The following is a 23,945-nucleotide window of genomic DNA, read 5'->3' on the forward strand; positions in this document are numbered from 1 at the left end:
GAAGGTTTGGACCTGGCAAGCGGGTGCACTTGCCATAGCAACAGGACAATTTACAACTGCGCACGCAGACACTACAGTGGTAGGTCTGAGGCACATTTACAGGGATACTCATGTGGGTGGCACAACCAGTGTTGCAAGCCTGCTAGAAGCATTTGATTTACAGGCCCTGGCACACACTGTGCACTTTATTAAGGACTTACCAGTAAATCAACTATGCCAATCATGGATAACCAATCCTATCATAATGTATACAGAGGGCATAGGCACTTTAGCACTGGTCAGCAGTGGTAAAATGCCCAGAATCCTATAGCCAACAAAAACAGTGTCAGAAAAATAGGAGGCAAAAGTCAATAAGTTTGGGGATAAATCTGTCAAAAGGGCCTGGTCTAACAGTGAAACTCAGCAAAGATGTCCCTTTTACGCGCTAGTGCTTCTAGCTTGGATACCAATAAACAAATCACTCCCCAATACCTTCCAGAGTGATTAGCCACACATACAGTGTGTAATAATTGTTTCAACAATACATATTGAATTTAGTTGTTTTGGGCCATCTATAAATAAGATAAAAACTATCTATTTTTCCACATTGGTGTGAAGTCCTTTTGTGTTACTGTATTTACTGTGCCGAGCAAATGCTTTACATGTTGCCTCTTTGATAATCCTGGATGCTCAGCGCCTAGCAACCAGGTTATTTTATGTGTGTATCTGACTTGCCCTGACTAAAGTGGTGGGTGCTGCCTTGCTTAGGTGCATACTCTACCCAACCAAGAAACGCATTTCTAACAGCGACCATGAGGTTACTACACTGAAAATGATGATGGGTGCCAGATCTCTAGATTGCTCCATACATCTTACAATGGGCTTTTGTAATCTTGAATGTGATTGGCTCAGATCAATTATGGATGTGGTCTCCACAGGCAAGGAGTAAAGTACCTATTACATAATCCAGGCTCTCAACCCTCATCCCAGCAGTTCGAACTATAGATGGAACATGTTTGCTGGCCACAGGCTGAAGATTAGTTCAACACCAGCATGTTAGAAATTGGGTTGTTGGCTGACTGGAGTATGAGGCCTGGTCAGGCAGGAACCACAATCCTAGTCAGGGTAACAGGCAGGCAAACTCTGAATGTACCCCCCATGTGCACCCCCCACCACCCCAACATCTTGGGGTGCTGCTACGGGCCCCCAACAACAAAAACCGCATTCCTCTCTATGGCGGCAACGTTGCCATGGAAAGGCTGCTCTCCGCCGGCATGTCAATATGGATGGCGGTGTCTTGCAGATACCGCCACCATATTAAGCCCCTTTTCCGCCCGATCGACTCGTTGAAGGGCGGAAAAGCGGTGGACGGTCTTCCCATCTGCCGCGGACCCCCCAGCCATCCTAATATGGCAGAGGGTCACTCAGGCGTGGATGGCGCGTGGATCTCCCCCGCCGAGCCGGCGGTGGCAACCGCCGGCCTGGCGGGGATGATCGGCCTGCCATCCAAATAGACCCCATAGTGCTTCACCCATTCATGAACATAAAACATCTCACACAGGTTGACGCTCATTATGTCTCGCAGGGATCCGTTACTTTGACGATGACAGTTGTGTGATCGGTGAATGGCCAGCGTTTGGCAGACTAAAAACACACACACACTGGAAGGGATGCCTTAAAATGGTTTGCATAAGGTGTGAGATTGAGTAAATGTTCATCCAACAATTCACCATGAAACACCATCAAGTACCATACTGAGATCATGATGACTTCCGCTCTGGACGTGTCTGTTACCAACCCATCCAGACACCTGCTTGTTTGTTTGTACAACACACATCCTCCTTTCAAAATAAAATCTTTAAAAAAGCAAAACAAACTTGATTCCACTGAAGAGAATCATTTAAGACAGGAACTAGGAATATTGTCTGGTTGTTCTCGTCCTGGTGCTTTATACCTAATCAGGTCACAGCTTTGCATTGATCGTGAGAAAACGTTATTTCATTGGATGGAATGTTTTACATGGCAAAGATTTGTTTGAGCTTTTTCTGTGGAATCCAGTTTCTTTTAGCAAACACTACAGTTCCATGGCAAAGCTGCTTGAAAGGAGGAACGAACTGAATTACTTATCATAAGAAAAATAAGCGCCTGTGAGCAGTGTCCAGGAACATTTTAGTCTGCCTTGTTTATAGGGACAATTCCTTGGTAAAGACTTTGGAACTGTCATGCAGGTTGTAGAGTCTGCAAATGAGCAGATTGATGTAATGAATACCTTAACTTTGGCGCCGAGGTGCACATTTACTAAAATGTCATGCAGGGCAGCACATCAACCAAAGCTCCAGTGCTTCATTGCATGAAAGCGAGATGGTAGGACTAAGTTATGGCGCTGTACCTCTTCCCACCCCTGCACTGGCACACTTTAGACTGTCAGGTGCCACGTACACACCCTTGCCCCATAGTGCTTCTGGTGCAAAATAATATACTTAGACTATGTTTAAACTGTTGTAGCTTTGTGTGTGTGCTGTAAATTATAGCACATACACAAAGTTAGAAAAGCTTATCACAAGCATGACGCCTTCTTCGAGGAGGCGTACATTTTCGGTGCAAAGCTGTCTACCTTTTTTAGTAGATAGGGCTGTGCATCAAAAACAGTTGGTATTTGCATGGGTTTAGTCGTCAATGGAGCGCACACCGCTAACCCCTCCTCCGGATCGCCCCTCGGGACTCTGGTACTTGTAGTTTTTTAGTGGATCACCCAGGTGGGTGCAAGTCGGTACTTGTTGGACTGATGAATCTCTAGACCCGATACATGTACCGGGTTTTAGGATATCGCCCGAGACATGTCTCGGATTTCGGGATAACTTCCTTCATCAGTAGAGAAAGATCGTTAGGGGTGGAAGAGAAGGCCGCCACACAACAGTCAAAGGCCTCGATGCCAGAACCGGCACGCAGGTGCGTCGTCCAAGAACCAGTCGGCCCAAAGCTCAAGGGAGCCATATTGTGTTTAGTCGTCAATGGAGCACACACCGCTAGCCCCTCCTCCGGATCGCCCCTCGGGACTTTGGTACTTGTAGTTTTTTAGTGGATCACCCAGGTGGGTGCAAGTCGGTACTTGTTGGACTGATGAATCTCTAGACCCGATACATGTCCCGGGTTTGCATGGGTATTTGCATGTAACACCCATGGGACTACCTATGGGACCATAATGTGGCAGCCTCTTAATGCAAACTGGTCCTTTGTGTTACATTAGGGCTACTTTCCAGTGCAAATTTGGAAAGCAAATCCCATCTCAAGACTTTGCGCTGGTTTGCATCAATTTTTGTGACTCTGCAGTGGCATAAATCCTTGAGAAGAATATATGATGTTACATCGTGGTGCTTACACTGCAATACCTTTTCAATGCAGGCATTACAACGCAAGTTGTTACGACTTGCATTGGGGGGTGCTGGACTTACGAATAGTATGATTTACTATTCCAACCCCAGTCTACGTACAGTAGGGAATGTGTTGGAATAGTAAATCATACTATTCCTTAGATTAGAGTGCCATCTACTGCAAGTCATTGTAATGACTTTTGTTGTAATACCCGCGTTGTAAAGGTATAGCGGTGTAAACACCACGATGTAACTGATGTAAAATGATCTTATGTGGATAATCTGAAAAAACGGACATGGGTCCAGCCAGTGGCATAGGTAGACCGTTTGATGCCTGTTGCTGTCGGGGTGTGTGCCGCCCTGTGATGGCAACAGGTAAGAGCGGGGGAGGGGTCCACCGCCCCAAAACCCGTGGTGGAGCACGAGGAGGACAACTCTCCCGCCCTGCTACACCACTGGGTCCAGCCCTTCTAGGCCTACGTTCAACAGCCAATCTCGAAATACGACTTTTAATAAAGTCGAAGAGCATGGTCAAAATGGTTTGAAAGGCATCATTTAACACTCCGGATCACGTGGTCTTGATGTGTAGTCATTCATGTGAAAGCCACACCACTAGAGCGTCTTTTCACGGTGTACCCCTAACTAACTTTTTAGTGATGATTTGTTTAAATAGTGCTGTTTTAACTTTCAAAAATGAGAATTCAAGTGATTATTGGTAATTTATTTTCAAAGGCAATGATTAATGTGTTCTGCAATATATGACCCTTAAGCGTTGAACCGAAACGCATTGTTGAGTCACAAGGTTATTTATAAACCACCTTCGGTTGTTGCTCAGAACTAGCATATATTTCGGTAAATTACATTAAATGGATTTCATGCATAAGCACCAGAAGTCACATGTAGGATGTAATAAAAAACGGAACTCTGTGGACCTCAACAGGAGGATCCTTTTCATTTCAATGGGGCCATTAACAGTCATTAGCAGCCACATGAAAATGATGAAATTTTCTGGAGCACCATGGTGCTGTCAGGTTTCATCGACAGATTTAAGTAGCTTTCAGGTGCCGTCTGTGAGCAGTTACTGGGTAAAATGAGGAATTACCAGGGATTCAGACAAGGAACTACAGATTTCCCACATTAATCCTCCCTTTCTATGGGTTCAAATCATAATCCTCATACTTCCGTGCCCCTGGAATTAAAGGAAGCCCGGCTGTTGTTAACTCTGGGGGAAAGGCAACATTAACACCCCATAATCTGGTCACTCGTAGAGGTTCTGGTTTTGGGAGGGGTCCATTAGATATGATGTGAACATAGAGCCAGCAGTTAGAGAAGCGATAGCCTTTAGCCGCAATTGTCAAATGAAAACTACTAGCAGAGCTTTCAGTGACTTTATACTCAAAATGCAGTTCACCAAATGCATATATGCAACTTATTACAATTTCAGGGCAGTTCAGGAAATTTCCACTGCCTAATATACATGTTGATGTAGTCCTCTGCCAGGTACCACCCACACAAATGTATTCATGTGCTAGCCTTGCACTTGGTGGTAAAAGGTTTGGGGCTGTGATGGGGACAACATAGGACTGGTAGGCAATGATGAGTCACATGAGCATTGAAAATGCAAGGAGGTAGGAACAAGACCTTTGTTTGGAATAGAAGTTTGAAAGTGCCTCGAAGTGACATATGAGGTGGGATATAACACTTGTTAGGGTCCAAGAGTGATGAATAATAAAAGGCTCCACAAAGGAAGCACCTCAAGAACCATAAAGCATGGTTACAATACAAGTTGTAAAGGGCACTGTTACCACTCGACTGAATAAGGGCAGTTTGCTTTACATCATACATCTCAGCTGGCAACCCCCATTGCAGTGCTAATGTTTACCGGTGTGTCATAGGTGCAAGTGATAAACCATGTAGAGAGGCGCTAAAAGTCAATCACTCTCCCTAAGCACATTATACTGCATTCATACTGTTTTATATTAGATATATTTAGTTTTTCGAAGCTAGGGAAGCGATGTTGAATCAAAGCTTTTGATAAGTTGCATGTTATGCAATGCCATGTTACAGGGCCGACTTTAGGGAAGTGCGACTGGTGCGGCTGCACAGGGTGCTGACCTTTGGAGGGGGCGCTGACCTCGGGGGAGAGAGGCACAGTGCTGTGTTTAGCAATAATATGATGATTGGGGAGAAATTAGGGGATCCTTTGCCTAGTGATAGTGAGACTATGCGAGGAGGCGGTCATGGGGTGTGGGGTGCCAAAAAAGATTGTCGCACAGGGCGCCACCATCGCTAAAGCAGGCCCTTCCATGTTGTATTAGGTCCTGTCTTGTCATGTTACTGAAATCCTAAAGGCCTTTTAAACATGGATCCTTTAGGACACTTTTTGTGGGCAGCATAACCCAATCTGTCAAGGACATCCAAGTTCAAATCTAGCAGGACTCCTTCTGATAGAACTCACTTCAGTTTTGCTCTGTATATGGAAAATTTACTTTCAATAAAAATATTTTGAAATAAAAAAAAAAGAACTCACTTCAGTGCCTGCGTGACTACTGAGTGCACTCATTCCTTGTGACTGGAAATCACTGCCTGGCCCGAGGGAGTGATGTGTTTGTGGCTCCCTTCCAGGCGTTATTGAAGCCTGCACTTCAAAAACACACATGCAGCTTACATGGAGCCTACAATTATGTGGATGTCGCACTTCCTGCCGAGTTTATTACAACACAACGAAATGCAGATAACTGTTTTGTTTGAGAACCAACCTGGTGATTAGAGTAAATTCATGTCTGGCACGCTGAGATGCAAACACACAAACTTGAACATTTTTATGAACCCTGTGTATTGTTCTGAACACTTTAAGTGCGTAACTGTTCATTCCTGTGGCTCTACCATCAGGGTCAACTCTATCACTGGTGGCACACAGTGCAACAGTCTTTTTTGGTGCCGCTCAATGACGTCCTTCTCACCGTTCCTTCACTATCACCCTCCAACAGTACCCCTGATCTCTCCATAGCCCCTCTCCCACAGGCATTTAATTTGTTTTATAGCGCTACTCATACCAGTACAGAGCACTTTACATCACACACATATTATACAGAGACAGTGAATCATACGTGTGTAAATCTGTTTATAGGAAATGTTATCTGTGATCTGCATGGCACATGCTTTTTGGAGCAGGCATAGTAACCCTCTCTGCTACTTTATGTTGCGTCAAAAGTGCCAGAGACAACATTCCTTCACACCAGAAGGAACATTAACCACCAGAGTTATCTTGACATTTATATTGTTACCTGTCACAAAAAGAATTCTCCAGCAGATGCTTTTAAACCTATATGTCACTTCTAAACACAGCACCCCCAGTTCAGCATGAAGTGTGGCTAATATGACCATATTTTGCTCCTATGCACCAGTGGTTAATTTGTAAAGGGTTAAGTTTCTATGGCCAAACCTCTGCTCAGATGCCCATGGCTGGCGCTATTAAGTGTTGGCGAGCTGAACATCAAGGCAGTGTAGTGTTGAATCCACCACATGCCACTTTAACCCCTCCCACGCTGGTGACGGAACCGCTCCCTCACGCCCTTCGGGTGGGCTGTGCTGGTGATGCAGCGGTTCCGTCACGGCCTGCTCGCCGCGCCTGCGCAGCGCGTTCTATTGAGCAGGCGGGGCCATGACGGAACCGCTCCGTCACAAGCACAGCCCACCCGAGGGGCATGACGGAGCGGTTCTGTCACCAGCGTCGGAGTGCCGTGCGCCCCCCCACCCCTTAGCGCTGCGGCAGAATTGCTGCCGCAGCGAAAGGGTTAATCCATTACCAGACACTCTCTGTCCATTTATCTCACTTATGCAGGCTCCATCTTTCTTCCTTTGTGAACGTTTTTCAGTCTTTCTCTTCCTCATCCTTTTTTGTTTTACCCCCTCTTGCTCTCCGAAAATTTCTGATGAGGAGAAACATGAGTCCTGTTGCTTCCACTAGCAACAACCATCTCAAATTAGGCACTGCTGTGCATTGACTCAGAAGGGATTCTAGCACCTGTTTTTGAAAAAACGGTGTTGTCTTCAGTACGGCCCTGTGTGTTCATTTCAGGTCCATTACACTCTTTGTCCTTTTACCTTTACCATTTCGCTCCTTCCCTTTTTGTCTATCTCATTTACTGTAATAATTTGTACCTTTCCAGTTTTCTGTTACATTTTAATTAATAGGGCAAGCACCTCTATATCCCCCAACTCAATTATCTCTTTTTTTAAACGGAGCCCTTACATTAATTTTATTTTGAACTATTTCCGTTCCGATAACCCCTAAATGTTTAACTTACGTGTACCCTTCCCTTATTTTTTATTCAGATTTAATGTTGCTCAAGTTAATTATCCTATGATTTTTGTTTCCAGAGATAACATACTAAGGAAACTATGTCAGTCCTCAACACATGTACTCACCAGCAGCAAGCAATACCGCTCTTTGGGTCTGATTTACAAAGGTAAACTTACACTTACACTTACACTTACCGTTCCTTCCAACACATCTCACACGATAAATTTATGGACCTGGTCAAAGCAAGCAGGCCTGCCGGCAGCCCTTCTGACCCCTGCCCGCCACAAACTTTCAAGACAATTCTTTTAACAACCTCTGCTGCCATTCCAGTAAGAAGAATCATCAACGATTCCTTAACTACTGGAATATTTCCAGAAGAACTCAAAAAGTCATACATACGCCCTTTACTGAAGAAAACAAACTTGGACCCGCTGAACCCCAACAACTACAGACCCATTACAAATGGACCTTTCCTGGGCAAACTGATAGAAAGAGCAGCGTTCGCCCAGATGTCCCAATTCATTGAAGAGAATGACATACTTTCAGATTTCCAAACAGGATTCCGTCCGGGAAGAGGCACTGAATCTTCCCTCCTTGCCATCTGGGATGACCTAAAGAATACAGTTGACCGCAACGGGGTTGCTGCGCTACTCCTCTTGGACCTCTCAGCTGCCTTTGACACGGTTGACCATGACACTCTGAAACAAAGACTTTATGAAGCCGGCATAGAGGGAACTGCTCTAGACTGGATCGCGTCCTACCTTCGAAACAGAACTAATGTCATCCACACCCCACCTTTCTCGTCCAAACCGTACTCCACAAAAGCAGGGGTCCCTCAAGGTTCTATCATCTCGCCCATGCTTTTCAACATCTACATGAAGTCTTTACCAGTACTGATCAATAAATTTCACCTCACGTGCTACAACTATGCAGATGACACACAAATACTCCTTCAACTAGAATGCCCCAAAGACATTGGAAAATCACCAATTTTCAGCTGTCTCAGAGCAGTGGATCAGTGGATGACTTGGAGCCATCTCAAATTGAATGCTTCAAAAACTGAAATACTCACGTGTGGCGATTAGAAAAATTACAACCGCTTGCCGCATGGCCTGATGAACTGGGATCACTGCCTAAAGTATCGAAGGAAGTAAGAAACCTCGGAATGACCATGGACTCCAAGCTGTCGATGAATGTCCAAGTAAATAAACTAGCAAGATCAAGCTTTGCTACTATAAAAACGCTGCGACGAATTTTCCCTCATTTGGGATTTCCACACAAGGTCCAAGCTACCATCTCCCTTGTTCTATCCAAACTCGATTACGCCAATAGCCTCTACCACGGATCACCTTTAACGACCATGAACAGACTACAACGGATTCAGAACTCGGCTGCCAGACTACTCTTGCATATCGAACCGCGAGACCACATCTCCCCTGCCTTGAAAGCCCTGCATTGGTTACCGGTTGCCAGAAGATCCACGTTCAAGCTGCTTTGTATTACCCACAAAGCAATACATGGAATAGGACCACTCTTCATCAGGAATAAAATCACCAAACACATTCAACAAAGGAACCTACGCTCTAAAGGAGCATCTCGCCTCAAAATCCCACCATACAAGAAAAAAACAATGGGTGGCACATCTTTCTCTGTTCAAGCAGCCAAACTATGGAACTCTTTACCCCCCAACATAAGATCCACCGACAACCACCTTATCTTCAGAAAACTACTCAAGATCTGGCTCTTCCCCACATAAGCACCATACGGAAATAGAAATTTACAGCATATCCCTCTGTATATAAGCATTTGTTTTCACTATAGATATGTACCTATCTTTGTGTATTACTTTATAAAACATGTAAAACAATTATGTTGTTAAGAGAAGAAAAAAATACATAATAATACTAATAATAATAATCAATAAATAAAAATCATGTTTGGTCTACATGTACATACTTCCATTGTACATCCATGTACCTTCCATGTACTTGGATCTGTGTGTCTGTTACTTTTCTCCTGAAAAAGCATATCCAATGCACTACCCTATCTCTCATCCTGTGCCTCTATCAATATATTTAATCTAAATATACTTACTTTTTTATGTATCTATATACTTTTAATGTACTTATGGATCTATATACTTATCTCTTTCTTCTAATTTAGCATTTCCAATGCACTAGCCTATTTCTCAGCCTATACTTCACTCAATATATCTTCTAGCCCAACCTTCTGACTCCTCTCAAACTTCTTTCTACTACTCCTTCTAATGCACTACCCTATCTCTCATCCCATAAATCTATCAATATATCCTCTACATCCATTCTCTCATTTATCCCAAACCCCATACCACTACTACGATTGCCAAAATACCCTTTTCTAGACTCTCTCCTGCTCTACCCCTCCTTGCATCATCTGACACCTCTTTTTACTACACCGATCCCCTAAAACAAACATTTGGAAACTCTCCCCTCTGACTCCTTCCCTCCAAAACTCCTTTTTACTCATCCAAAAGCCTCTTCCTACTGCTAAAACTTTAAAAAAAAAAATCCTTCACTCTTTTATCCCTCCACTATCCTTTTTCAATAAAAATTAACAGACTAACATGTTTCACTTCTCAAATTCCATATTCCATATTCAACTATACTAATATACTGCCCAAATAACTGAATAACATATCTACTACTCAAATTACTTCATATTTATACTATACTAATTTTCAACACTAATCCTTTATGGGTTCCGGAGTGGCGTGCTACTCGCCAGAAAAGCGCTTCAACGCTCATCAGGGGTAACAAGAGCTATATGAATGCAAATCTTTCTTCCCCTTTTATCCATCCGCTATCCTTCTCACTCCAAGTAACAGACTAATATCCACCACTGAAATTACCTCATATTTCACCATATTAATTCACCACTAATCCTCTATAGGCTCCCTGAATAGCATGCGTCAACAAGCGAGCGATAAATAAATACAAACCTTTGTCCTACTCTATCCTTCTGCTATCATTCCAAATCCAAATAACTGATTAACCTATCCACCACTTAAAATGTACTTGCATGTTTCACTATACTAATTCAACACTAATCCTCTGTGGGTCCCGGAGTAGCGTGCTACCCGTCGAAAAAGCGCTTCGACGCCTTGTCAGGGGTAGTAAGCGCTATATAAATGCAATTACAATTACAATTACAATTACTTAATTATTTGCTATTCACAAAGGTATTTTACTAGTAGTATCTTTACGACTGCAGAGCTGCCGCACATAAAAAAAGATAGAACTATCCTATCTATTTATGTGCAGAGACTCCACAGTCGCAAAGATACAAAAGTGTAAGTTTACCTCTGTGACACAGGCCCTTTGTTTGTAAACAGTGTTGATTGCAGCTGAGACATATGCTTATGACGTTTCCAATTGAATGCATTTATGGTGTTCTCAATTTAGTGCATGGACTGTACACGGCGCAATGTCTTTAAAATGGTTTTTAAGCTTTCCTACACTCTGTGCATAGGCACAGAATGCTCTTTTTTTAAATTATTCTGCAGTGGTGATCCTTAACCCCTTGGCTGCTGGGGTCATTCCCCTGCCGTGCTGGGGGAGGGGGGGCGCACACAGCACCCCGGTGCTCATGACGAGCTGAGCTCGTCATGACCACACCCGTTTCATTAGAACACTCGCACAGCAGGGGAATTTGCCCAGCGTGCGAGCGTTCTAACGGTCATGACGAGCTGAGCTCCTCATGAGCACACGAGAACCATGGCTCATGACGAGCTGAGCTCGTCATGAGCGTGGGAGGGGTTAACATTTGGAACAAGATGCCTCACCGAGGCTGAGATTGCACAGCATTTAAAACGTTTAGAAAGGTTGGACCCGTGTGCATGTCTTAGCATAGTTACTTAGACTTTGGCTGGACTACTCCAAAAACAATTACCTTCCACATAACGGCTACTTTTCATTACATGGAAAACCAAAGAATCGACACAAGCAGCAGGTCCCCATGTGACAGAAGCAGAGGTTTCAGGATGCTGCCTTGAAATGCAACCTAAGTGAGAATGGTGTCAGAACTCACGTATTTACGCATCCATCCACCTTCCCATTAGTTTCAGCAGCTTAGGCACCTGCTCCAAAGATCTGTCTGTAACCAACATGTCATTCTTGCCTTAACTGCACATGTCTGTGAGCGATGAAAGCTTGGACTAGTCTGCCTTGCTGGATCTGGTCTTTATGGACTGGAAGTTTACACTTGCTACTTTTTGCTGAGAGAGGGCAGCTTGGTTTGCTACTGCCGTGCTGTACCTGCTGTTCTGTGGGGAAGCAAAGCATTCTCTGATTTGTACCTGTCCTGTAATGGGGAACCGTGTGCTGCTGATTCCCTAGCTCAGTCTGTCTTCTGAAGGAGGGAAGCTTGCACCGTTCCTGCCCAAGATGTACCTGTTCTAAGGAGAAGAGGTGCTTTCACTGCTGCTGCCCCATTGTTATGAAAAAATAAAGGATATACTGAATGCATTTGAATAACATGCCCTAAGAATAAGGGACTGTTTCACAACATTTGATGTAATACCCTCAGTCCTGAAGGTACCTGATACTGTAGGAGCAATCTTCAAGAGCTGATACACGTTGGTGGAAAAGAGAAGCATGGTCCATTGTTTAACCCTTATGTTTTTAATTTTGTTGTAGGGAACCACCAGTAAAAAATTTTTTTGCTCGCCCACACAAAATTGTAATTGGTCCGACAAAAATGTTTCTAGTAATGATTTACAAGTGCAGTCAACTTTGCTACAGTTGTTAAATCTTTTGGTTGAGCAGATCTGCTCACATAGGTGGCCTTTTAGGCACCTCATGGTGATGTCACTTGAAAAAGTTAGTGAACACCAACAAAGGACCTCTAGCATCAAGCCATTACAGGTTTTTGTCTCCAGAGTGGAGAATAACCAAGCATACCTCCAATTACTAGATCATGTCTACTGTTTTTCATTATTCCGGTGAATAATCTGCTGACATTTACCACATATCAGCAGGCAGGCTCATGAGTGTCATAGGGGTGGGATACTAGGAGCCAGGGAGTGCCTCCAGGGTGAGAGGAGGTTGCAGCTTGCCTTTGGGAACGATGTCTTCTCCCATGATATGCTGGAGGGAGCTGGCCATGGCAGGGTTGTGTCTCTGCCTGCAGCCTGTGCCCTCTTCAGATGCAGTTGATGTAATCAGGATCTGCTGATTTAAGCCCTCAGGGCTGATTTATTTGTTGGTGGAAAGGGTACTGTGTTGCAACACTTCCCTTCCCACCAACATGAAGGTTCCCTCACCTCATTTAGAGTCAGCCGGACCTTCAGTGTATAGATGGTGGAGACTCCACCGCATCTACACACTTCCCACGGCCCAACTAAGTAAGGGCTGACCGAGATTTGGCCATGTGTTTAGACTGGGAGGATACATGGCCTGTTTTCACTGCCAGTCACCGTTATGAAAAACTTGACTGTAAGCGGCAGTGAAAACTTTTAAATGACCCCCACACCATGGGAGAATGCTCCCAATGCAAGGGGGGTAATTGTTGGGTTTTTTTCAAAAAGAGAATCCTGCTTTGGGATTTTCTTTTTGAAATTAAGAAAAAGATGTAAGTTGAATGTATGTCTCCATCAAGTTGATGGAGCTGTCTGTTAATCTTACAATGCATTTCCAGAAACTTGCTGTGACTGCGGTTCCTGGACATGCTAGAGATGTACGCAGGAGCAGGGGACCTCTATCGATATGGCAGGTGAAGTACCCTCACCATGGCGGTAGTAAAGTACCCTGCCAAAGCGATGGTAATTACTCTATGCACCAACAATTAAATCAGTCCTTTAGTATTTTCAGGTCCAGAAATATCAGGCCTCTCGTAATATGGCAGAGATGTTCCCCCCGAGGTTACCCCTCTGCCATACTCGAAATTAATGGCCAGAGTGTCCCCAATATGGACATTCATAAAGCCTTCACTGGTCAGATATTTAATTGCATTAATGGGAAGAGTAAATCTGTTTGTCAGTGGGAAACAAGAGAGAATTTCCAAAAATGGGTGGGGAAACAGGTTCTCTGGTGTTGGGGAAGGGGCAGGGTGTGTCACAGGGGCTAAAAATAGTGTATGAAATGCAAATGCGCTGTGGCTTGACATTTCTACTTGTTACAGCCGCAGATTCCCAGAAATACTCCTAGAAATCTTTGTATATTCCTAATAAGCCAAACATTTACCCAAAATGTAGGCCTGATCCTACAAGAGTAATGCTTGAAAATGTTCATTTGGCAGTATAGTTTGATAAATTAGATTTCCTAGTTCTGAGCTAAGCGGGTCCAGAGAATGTAAATGTGAAAGGTAGGCACGTTTAAAATAGGCATTAAATACATTAACTATTTTGAATCATTGAAAGAGCTTTCAATCTATGCAGGGGTTTGAATCAACAATCTTTAATTCAGCGTTTCACAATATCGCCTGATATCTAATGTAAATTGAGTACTATTAAATGGCTTAATAGTAACATATGTGTATATTGCTGAGAAAAGGCAGAAGTAAGGTATGAAGTGCCACATTAAAAAATAGAAGTGTTTCCTTGATCAAAGTGTATAGGAGCCATGCAACCTTTAAGCTTCGAACTGACTCAAATATAGAACCGTTTTGTTTGAAATAATACCAATATATAACACCCCAGCATAATATATTCAGCATTTAAAGAAAAGCATCTAGAGTGAAAAACGAAAGCTATACAATTATTTCTGTACAGAATTCATGCACAATTCTGTTTGCAACAAATGAAATCGAATGTACTTAAACATCTACAGAAATGCCAAATTTAGCATTGACTATCTTTTTTTGTTGTATTCTAATTGTCATCTTATATTTCTGAAAAATGTTGCAGTTTCCAGTAAGGTGAACAGACATTACACAGTTTATGTTAGACCAGATTAAGTGACTGTGGTGAGATTTCCGCAGGCACTGCCTTACTAAAAAGAAATAGCAATTTTCTATTCCAACCATACCTCACACCTTTCTCCCATTGGTACCTTGTTTAAATATGACACAGGTGTAAGGATTACCACTGTATAACTAATTTTTAATGAAGCCAGTTGTTGGGATGGAAAAGTCCCATGCATTGTAATGTAAGGCATCTCTGCATGGACATGTGAACTACTGGTACTGATACTTGGTCATGGTCAAAGACGAATCACACATATGTGCGCCATGTCATAGGTCTGTCTAATGGTATTGTAGTATTTTTAGACCAGAAAGCATTCCCCAAGTGCTACACTTTTTGTGGTAGAGGACTTTAGCCCTTGACAGGAGTTAAGTGAGACAAGCGCTGCGATGGCAGCATACCCGATTTATGTTTTATAGTTGTCAGTAGTGTTAACAGGCCTTGTTACCTGTGTCAGGGGAGTGGTGGTTACCGATCCAGTCATGTAAAGTTCTGTAGTTGTTTGTGTACTTACCTCACCTTTGGCTTCCATGATGTATTGTATGTATCATCATGCATCAAATGATGCTTGCTTGTGCATGCTGACATATATGTGTGCCTATGAATGGTACATGACATGACATGGCGGTGTGTAGGTTACATTTTGGAAGCCCAGGGCCTAGAAATCCTAGTTGGAGGTGAGAACTGCAACTCGCCAGGCAGGAGATGTGGATTGTTGACATAACTGAGGGCTGGGGTGGGAACACACACAAAGAGGTAAGGGGCGAAGAGCTTTCTCTGTACGCACCAAAAGTCTCTTTTATTCAAGGAGGAGTTACTATTCAGTGGAGCCTAGGCTCATTGTCAGATAGTGGGTATGATAAGGTTGGCACTGAAGGACCAGGGAATCATAATAGAATGGAGGGTGTAGGCATTTGAGCCTTTATGAGGCATAGTTCATTAAAGGATGGCAGACCATCTGTTTGACAAAGAACAGGACAGAGGGGAAGCTACTCCAAAGGAGTCAACACTCACAACACAAATTTAAAAGGCCAAAACACTAAATGACATCTGGTCTGGATATGGACAAGAGTTCCACAAGTTTTTTCAACAGTGATGCGCACCAGTGTTGAAAGAAAATTACCAAGTCTTCTAGCTGCCATAATCAGAACTAGGGGCCAGATGTAGGTGGCCCAATTACCGAATTTCGGCCGTTACCGACCGGTATTGGGCATTTGGATGTAGGTGGCCTAAATTGCAAATTCGGTAATTTACCGATTCAGTATTTTAAGGAATCGGTAAATTACAGATTCCTTAAAATACTGAATCGGTAAATTACCGAATTTGCAATGTAGGGAGCACTCAAATGAGTGCTTTTCCCATTTTAAGATTCGTTATTTACCACCAAATATAAGTTGGTGGTAAATAAAGAATACCTTTGAAAATGCAAATCAGTGCATTTTCAGCTGTGCCATGTGGCAGACATACATGCCCTTAGGGCATGTATGTCTGCCACATCTGCACACAAGCACGATTCAGGGGTGCAACAGGGTGTCAAAGTGACACCCTGGCACCCTTGAATGTGTCCCCCATTTTACTGAGTCGGTAATTGCCATTCATTCCTATCGGCCTCCAGGCCCATAGGAATGAATGGCAATTACTGAATCAGTAAATACCGATTCGGTAAATACCGAATCTTAACAATTCGGTAATTTTTACAGATTTTTTTGCTACATAGCGTTTACCGATTCTAAAATACCGAATCGTTAAAATTCGGTATTTTAGAATCGGTAAATGTACTTTACGTACATCTGGCCCTAGGATCCTAGGTCTACTATTCTCCCTGCTGGGTGCGGGACCATCACCTAGGAAGACAAGACTACTTCCCCTGAGCCTGGAAAACCAGCCTTCTCCCTGCCTGCCAATGCCAGTGGACCCTTTGAGAGGGAGTGGAACACCTGAAGGGAACGAAGTCCAGAGAGGATCCTTTTGAGTGAATTCCATTGAGCAAAGTGTGAGACGTCTGGTGAGAGTGCAGGCCATCCACCTCGTCTTCTGGAAATCAGTGACCTTTGTATACCAAGTGGTGGTTAGAGGTGCCACCCTCAATGCGTGATGTTCAATCCCTTTATGTGGGACACCATGAAATTAGGGCTGGCACCCTTGCTATGTAAAGTTGGCAACCACTCGTATGCCAGGTGGGGCCACTCTGAAATTAGGGTCTTCGCATGTTGCTGTGTAAAGTCAGTGACCACTTTATGCCAGGTGAGGACCACTGTGAAGTTATGGCTATCACCCTTGTGATGTGAAGTCGGTGACCCCCATATGCCAGGTGCACCTGTTCCATTGCGATCCCATATGCCAGTTGGGGGTGCCATAAAGTAAGGTTCATCACTCAAGAGCGTCATGTCAAGAGGACTGTTCTAGAACACCAGGCATCCTGGAGACTTACAAGAACTAAGCACAAAGCAGTTCTGAAGTTGACTCTTACGGTCAAACTCAGTCTTTGTCATGTGGTGACTAGTGTGGGCCAAATCAGAAAGTCGCCTCTATTATTAATAACCAGTCCCACTAGACGGGGAAAGGAATTTGGAGATAGAGTCCTGGACAACACTAAAACACCATCCGTAAGAGACTGCAGATATTATTTGGTGTACGGTTTTAATACTCTCTGTGTTTATATATTAAATGCTACTTTCATCACTAAAGCCAATATTTAACTGGACATTCAGTTCATGCAGTTACTTTTGAGTCTTGTACTTGGGTACCCCTTAAACCTACATCCCAGAAGAGCTTTGGACTGATCGACCCATGCTACCACTGAGAGTAAAGTGCTGAAGGGGTAGTGCTTGGCCCAGTTTATCAGGACCCATAGTCGGTTGGGTGTTGGGACAGCAGGAGTAAGATGCCATGATCCCCAAGGTTGGGCCTAGCAAACCTTTCTTGCCCCGTAGCCCTCTGTCAGAGGTTCTGACACCACTAAAATATACAAAGGTAGAAAATCAGCTGATTCATAAATAACTGATGCCGACAAAATTAAGAGCTGAATTCACATTTAGTTTAGTAGTATATATTTGATAGAATACAAATATTTAACTAGGCAGTTCAACACATTCTAGACGTGCTAGACGAGCTATATTTTGGATAATTACTAAATGTCAACCAAGCACAATGCTACCTTTAACAAATTAAAAGGTTGGGAGTTTGTCCTTTTTTAAGTGAATTTTAATAGTGCTACGTAATGTTAACTGGACACCAGGGATATATATGGCTTTCAAATGGCTCAGTAGTTCTAAATGCTTCGGTTGTCCCACTACACGCATAGATACTTTGGAAGTAATTGAGCTGATGGAGAATTTTTGACATTGCAGCTTAAAATCCATTTTTTTTTATTAATAATGTAATAGTGACAGACTGATTGTGAGGTCATTTCATTGGAGCTATAAAAGTATACCTGAATTTCAAATGGTCTTGGCATGGATGTCACTTAGAATGTAACAGATGAAATGTCTGTCTGTACGTACATGTGCCTACTCATATAACAGGAACTTATCTAGGGAGCAATAAAACACGGTAAAGAAGTTGGAGGATGAATGATTCAGGTTTCGGGGAGATTGAGGATAAGGGAGTATTGCTTACATGTCCTTTGATAGGACTTGGCCTTATCATAAGTATTCTTTTAGATATATCTCCATGTTCTTATTCTGTCCTGCAGAGATTACAAATTAAACATCATGTGGAAAGCAGCGAGACTTTCAATAAATGTAGGAAAATTAATTATAGGGAAGAGGGTGGCTTTAATCTTGATATTTGAAGTCCCCTTCCATTTACACATTTGCTGTATTCACATCTTTCATCATGTGCAGGGCTTCCCTAACTTTCTACTGGGCTTGTACTATACAAAAAGCTGTTACCTACATACATACATGCTTGTATTTGATGCATTCATGAAGATGCTTTGTATACCAATTGCACGTTTCACGCTAATTCAGTCCCCCACCTCATATACTAGAGGGATTTAGTACTCATTTGGCAACTGGCTCTGGATATTTTGCGGCTGTCTGTGACACTGACATTTTTCTATTCAACCACTACCAGTAAGCATGGTCTCTTAGGATGGTGGTGGAGTCACAAGTCTCCTGCTTATAGTAGTCTTTTAAACAAGCATTTCAAACGTATTGGTGTTTCCTCTAGGGGAAACTATTTTTAACGTTATTTGTTACAAGCAGGAGAACCAGAATAGGATTAAATCATCTCCATCTAAGGGCATCTTGAAAAGTGCTTTTGTGAATAATGCTAAAGTGTTTACCAACACTATACTTTATAGAGTTTTTAAGATAATAAAGAAGTGAGCCATGTATACAAACGTTTTCCCTATATTTGTCTTAGCAATTCCATGATTCACAAGTGGATATACCTCTTAAACAAATTTTGAATCTCAAAAGATCACGGATCAAGATATACAAAGCAGTACCAAATTAATAATATTAACACAATTGCAAACAACAGAAGGTAGAAACACCAGCATACTCACAGTTATAATTTGGCTCAATATTTTTTCTTGCCTCAAGACTGGAAACTGTGATTTGAAATATGATGTTAAGAAGTAGGAATGAAAAACTGGAAAAACATAAGGATTTTAATAACCGTCCTGTGTGGCCTAGAAGAAAGGGAGAACAAAAACAGGTTGTAAACACATGTGAACCTCGCCATTGACTTATTTTTAAATTATGTTGATATGGATGTTGTAATTCAAGCAAGACTTGACAGCCCATGCATAATAAATCCTTCATGGCCATTTCTATTACATAACTAAGGTGGATATTAATATACAAGATGAGAAATATCTGGACGATGATATCTGGTGTGGGAATATTCTCCTGATATGGGTCTCTTTTTCGGTTCCCTCCCTAGCAATGAGTGAGGACCAAATTTAGACCACATTTAATGTTGAGTCTTTCATTATGACTTCTTTTATAGGACATAAGACATTTGTTAAGTAGATCCATGAGATTCATATCTGCAATAAATTAGTTGACATTAATGATTGGGAGAAATAACAAGCTAATTATTCTGAATAGAACTCAGCGCATCTGTTAAAATGCACACCAATGTTAAAACTGACAGGTTAGTTGAATCTCATATCGTAGTTGAAACTGACACCTTTGTTAACATGAGATTCAAATAACTAACTTCACATGATTGTGACCAGTAACTCGTCATTCAATGAACTGGAAGATCTCAAGTTATCGTTTATTTGAATACATTCATTAAGAAGGGTTACCAGATTATTACATATAAATCAGGCACTGTTTACTGATGCAATAGCTTTCAAAAACAAATCCGTGCATCTTGACATCATAGGACAAACTTACTGGATGAAATGTATTTGCAGAGGGAAAGCCTGAAACTGAAAACGTGGACCAATTTGGCAGCCTTGTGTTCTAAAAGGCAAATGTGGGTGTATTCTAATGGCTTGACAAAGCCCTGTCTTGATATAGAGAGAATGTTATTATAAGAAGTTGTTAAAAGATGTGTGGAGCTTAATACTCAAAAGAATTCTTACCATATCATCTTTAGTATTGGGGCACTCGGATTTCAAAGTTTCTGTAAGCTGTAATTACCCGTGGTCATTACCATACTCTAACATGGCACTTAATTTCCTTATGCAATTCAAAGTATATGCATTGGTTTACAGCAAACTGGGCTTTTATTAAACTTTTATTCTATAAAGAAAAATTATATTTCAAGAAAAATAGTAAAGGTAAGATTACCAACGCCAATGGGGAATAATCAAACTAAAAATGTGTAAATCAATAAGTATATCATCAATATGCAATTCTACTAGGTTTTCCAAGATTTAAAACTATGGGATAACTTTTGGTCACCTTGTCTCAACACACACTAATCCATACCTAATTTAAACTGTGCTCCTTCTCTGATAGCTTGGCATGGAGTAGTCAGCCTTAACTTAAGAGGCAATGTGTAAAGTATTTGTGCACACTGTAATTACAGTAACAGAGTAAAAACACCACAAGAGACTCCAAACCAGTTAAGAAAAATAGGAAATATTTATCTGGGCAAAACAAGACCAGACAAACAAAAATCCAATAAGTAGACAGAAGATATCAATTTTTAAAGATTAAATCCCAAAACAGTGCTTAGAACTCAATAGCGCAAAAAGGTTACTTGATGTCGCGCTAGACCAGGGTAAATCGAAAGTTCCAAACTGACCGGAATAGGGGGCAGGCTTGCTAAAGGACCCACACAGGGGCTGCTGAAAAAGTACCTTTGTATGGCACAAGCATTGACATCGTATACTCGATGCGTTGGTTCTAATTTACACAGTCTGGTCGACGCATCTAAGTCGAGCCTTGCAGCAGTGTCTTTAGATCGGTGCTGCATTATCATCGAGCCTCATAGTCGGGACCTCGTATTGGCATTCTGTCATTTTTTAACTTCATAGTCCGGTCAATGTATGGTCGTCGAGCCACGCAGGGATGTCCTCGGACCAGCACTGCGTTAGCATCTGAGGGCACTGCGTTGATTATGATCAGCACAGTGGTGACAAGCACCGATTTTTGCAGAAGCAACTGCAGAATCCCCTTCTTAGGCCCAGGACTGGAGGGGGCACCTCGGGAAAAGGTAGGATTCACAGATGGCAGAGTTGCAAGAAGTCTTTTATGACCCTGAGACTTCAGAGTACAGGAGGCAAGCCCTTGGAGAAATTCAAAAAGCAGGTGCAGTCCCTCTCACACCCAGGTAAGAAGCAGCAGGCAGCAGGCCAACACTGTAGAGCAGGTAGCAAAGTAGTAGTCCCTCCGACATCAGCATATAAATCAGCAGCCCAACACAGCAATCAGTTAGGAAAGTGGCAGCCCCTCCTGCAGGCAGAATGCTCTTGGTTTCAAGAAAGTGGTTTCAGGGGTCCAGTACTTATACCCAAATGTGCCTTTGAAGTGTGTGGGGGGGGTCAAAGAAGCCTTTGAAGATCACAAGACAAGGTCCATGAATTTCCTGCCCTGGCTCCAGACTCACTACAGGGGAGTGTGCAGCTCTTTGTGTGGGGACAGGCACAGCCATATTTAGGTGCAAGTGTCAGATGCACCCTCCCAATCTACCTCAAGAAGCCCATTAGCCTAGTAAAGTGCCATCAGGATGCAAATGTCACACCCCTTCTCCCTTTGTGTGGCTGTCTAGAGGGAATGCACAAAGCCCAGCTGTCACCCAACCCAGACGTTGGCCTTGCATTACTGAAAAACGAATTTACCAGTTTTACACTACCAAGACATGTAAAATTCAAACATGCATGTCCTACCTTGTAACAACACTGCACCGTGCCCATAGGGCTGCCTAGGACCTATCTTAGGGGTGACTTATATGTAATAAAAGGGAATGTTTGGGCCTGGCACGTAGGTTAAATTGCGAGATCGAAAATGGCAGTTTAAAACTGTAAACACTGGCTCTGCAGTGGCAGGCATTCGCCATGTTCAAACGGCTACTGAGTGGGTGGTACAATCAGTGATGCAGGCCCACTAATAGCATTTAATTTACAGGCCACTGTAACATATAGTGCACTGTACTAGGGACATAAGTAAATTGTAGATAAGCCAGTGTTACCATGCCTTGAGTACGGATCATATGCACTTTAGCAATCGTTAGCAGTGGTGAAGTGTCCAGAATCCTAAAGCCAGCAAAAACAATGTCAGAAAAAGAGGAAGAGCAGGCAAGACATTTTTTTAGGGTGACCCTGCAGAAAGGGCTGTTTCCAACATGCGGGGACATTGATTCTACTGTTTGGGCATGCTAGTCCAGTGACGGTTGTCCTGACCTATGATACAGGCAAAAACAATTGATGGCCCCAAAGGTGGGCAGAGAACCCTTCTTGCTTGTCAGGAGCACTGATTGTTTGTATTCCACAAACTAATTCCTGCTGTGGAGGCTGGACCACTGGGTCAATCTTTTTTGCTGGCAGAGCTGCCTGAGGTTCCACCAGCAAAACCCTTGTGGCTCCTCACCTCTAAATGCAGCGGGGACTAGGAGATTGTCAGACCTGGCATCCTCAGGTTTTTTGGAAGATGCCCCATATCAGCCAAACTCTAAATGGCTCCTTTGATTCTGATGAGGAAAACAACAATGTTTTGATTTTTTTTCAAAACCAACTACAATAACTACATGATATAACCAATCCCTTAGGCTGTCTTAGACATATGATGCTCAGAAGAGACATTGAAAGAGGGTTAGAAGGGTTCGTTGTTTATGCCCCTTGGAAGGAATGGGGCAACACCCACAAAGGGAAGTCTGCTAAAACCCTTTCAAAAATGTTGGAGGCTATCATTGCACACGCGTAATGCAGCAGACAGCCTTCAATCTTAGTGCATGAGCCATCACAACCAACCAACCAGGTGGCTGAAAGGTATTCACCACAAAGCACAATAGCTTCGCTACTTGTCTAATTTTCACCCAGATAAAAACCAAGGTCTCTCTGGTTTGATTTACCTTTGTCAAGGAATGGAAAGGCTGTAACATAAAACTCACTTGGAATGTCTGTATTCAAATTCTGAACCCATGATTTTTCCTTACCTTACAGTGGAAATATAGGCACTAACATAGATATGATATTTAAAATTGTCTATAGTTTACTCCTTCCTTAGCATGTTAGAAGCAAAACGGGAAACAATAGGCATGTTCCTCTCTGCACCGGATCCTATTCTCCTTGTTTGTCAACACTGCCCAGGGGCTTCCGAGCTACTGCTCACTACCTCACACAGGACTGGACTGGCCGTACCGTGCATCGTGCAGTTCCCTGGGAGGCCGGAAGGGTGGGGGCTGGTTTTGTTACTGGGAGCCGGTTTTCCAGCTGTGCTGCAATATCAGCCCCCAGTAACAAAGCAGCAATCATTTGTTTCCAGCCTCCCTGGAGACCGCAGGGGCTGGTCCGAGAAAATTGGCAGGGCTGCTTTGGGTTCCCAGGCCAGCCCTGACCTCATGCATGGGACCATCAGCTGATGTTGAGGTTTGATCACTGCTATAAGTTTGCTAAGATCTTACTGCTGAAATGCTTCCAACTCCACGAAACATCTCCAAACACTCACCCCGGGTCAGAAGCATTCATTGGTTTGAGAACATAGCAATGATGCTTTAGGGCCAAACATCGGTCAGATTTGTCATAACTGGGAATCCAGGTGCCTTGGTTTGTAAGCACCGTGGGAAGCTTTGGGTGTGTTTCAGTGATTTACCGGTATGTGGAAGGTCTGGCACCCGATCATGGTCATAACGCCAAACTGCTCCACTGAAAATCCCAAAACTTGAGAACTATCATGAAAGAAAGGTTTATCTGAATATCTTGAATCAAAATAATGGAATTATACCT

General features: G+C 42.9%; 1 protein-coding gene across 2 annotated transcripts in view; it reads right to left on the reverse strand.

Moving 5' to 3' along the window:
• Positions 1-23,945, reverse strand: part of PIEZO2 (piezo type mechanosensitive ion channel component 2) — a 1,179,452-nt gene that overhangs the window by 803,410 nt on the left and 352,097 nt on the right. For both annotated transcript variants that reach the window (XM_078688152.1, XM_078688151.1), the window contains exon 3: positions 19,107-19,232. In XM_078688152.1, coding sequence (XP_078544278.1) covers positions 19,107-19,232 — 126 coding nt within the window. The remainder of the gene's footprint in view (positions 1-19,106; positions 19,233-23,945) is intronic.

The sequence above is a fragment of the Lissotriton helveticus genome, chromosome 4_1 (assembly GCF_964261635.1).
Source record: "Lissotriton helveticus chromosome 4_1, aLisHel1.1, whole genome shotgun sequence".
NCBI classification, from domain to species: Eukaryota; Metazoa; Chordata; class Amphibia; order Caudata; family Salamandridae; genus Lissotriton; species Lissotriton helveticus.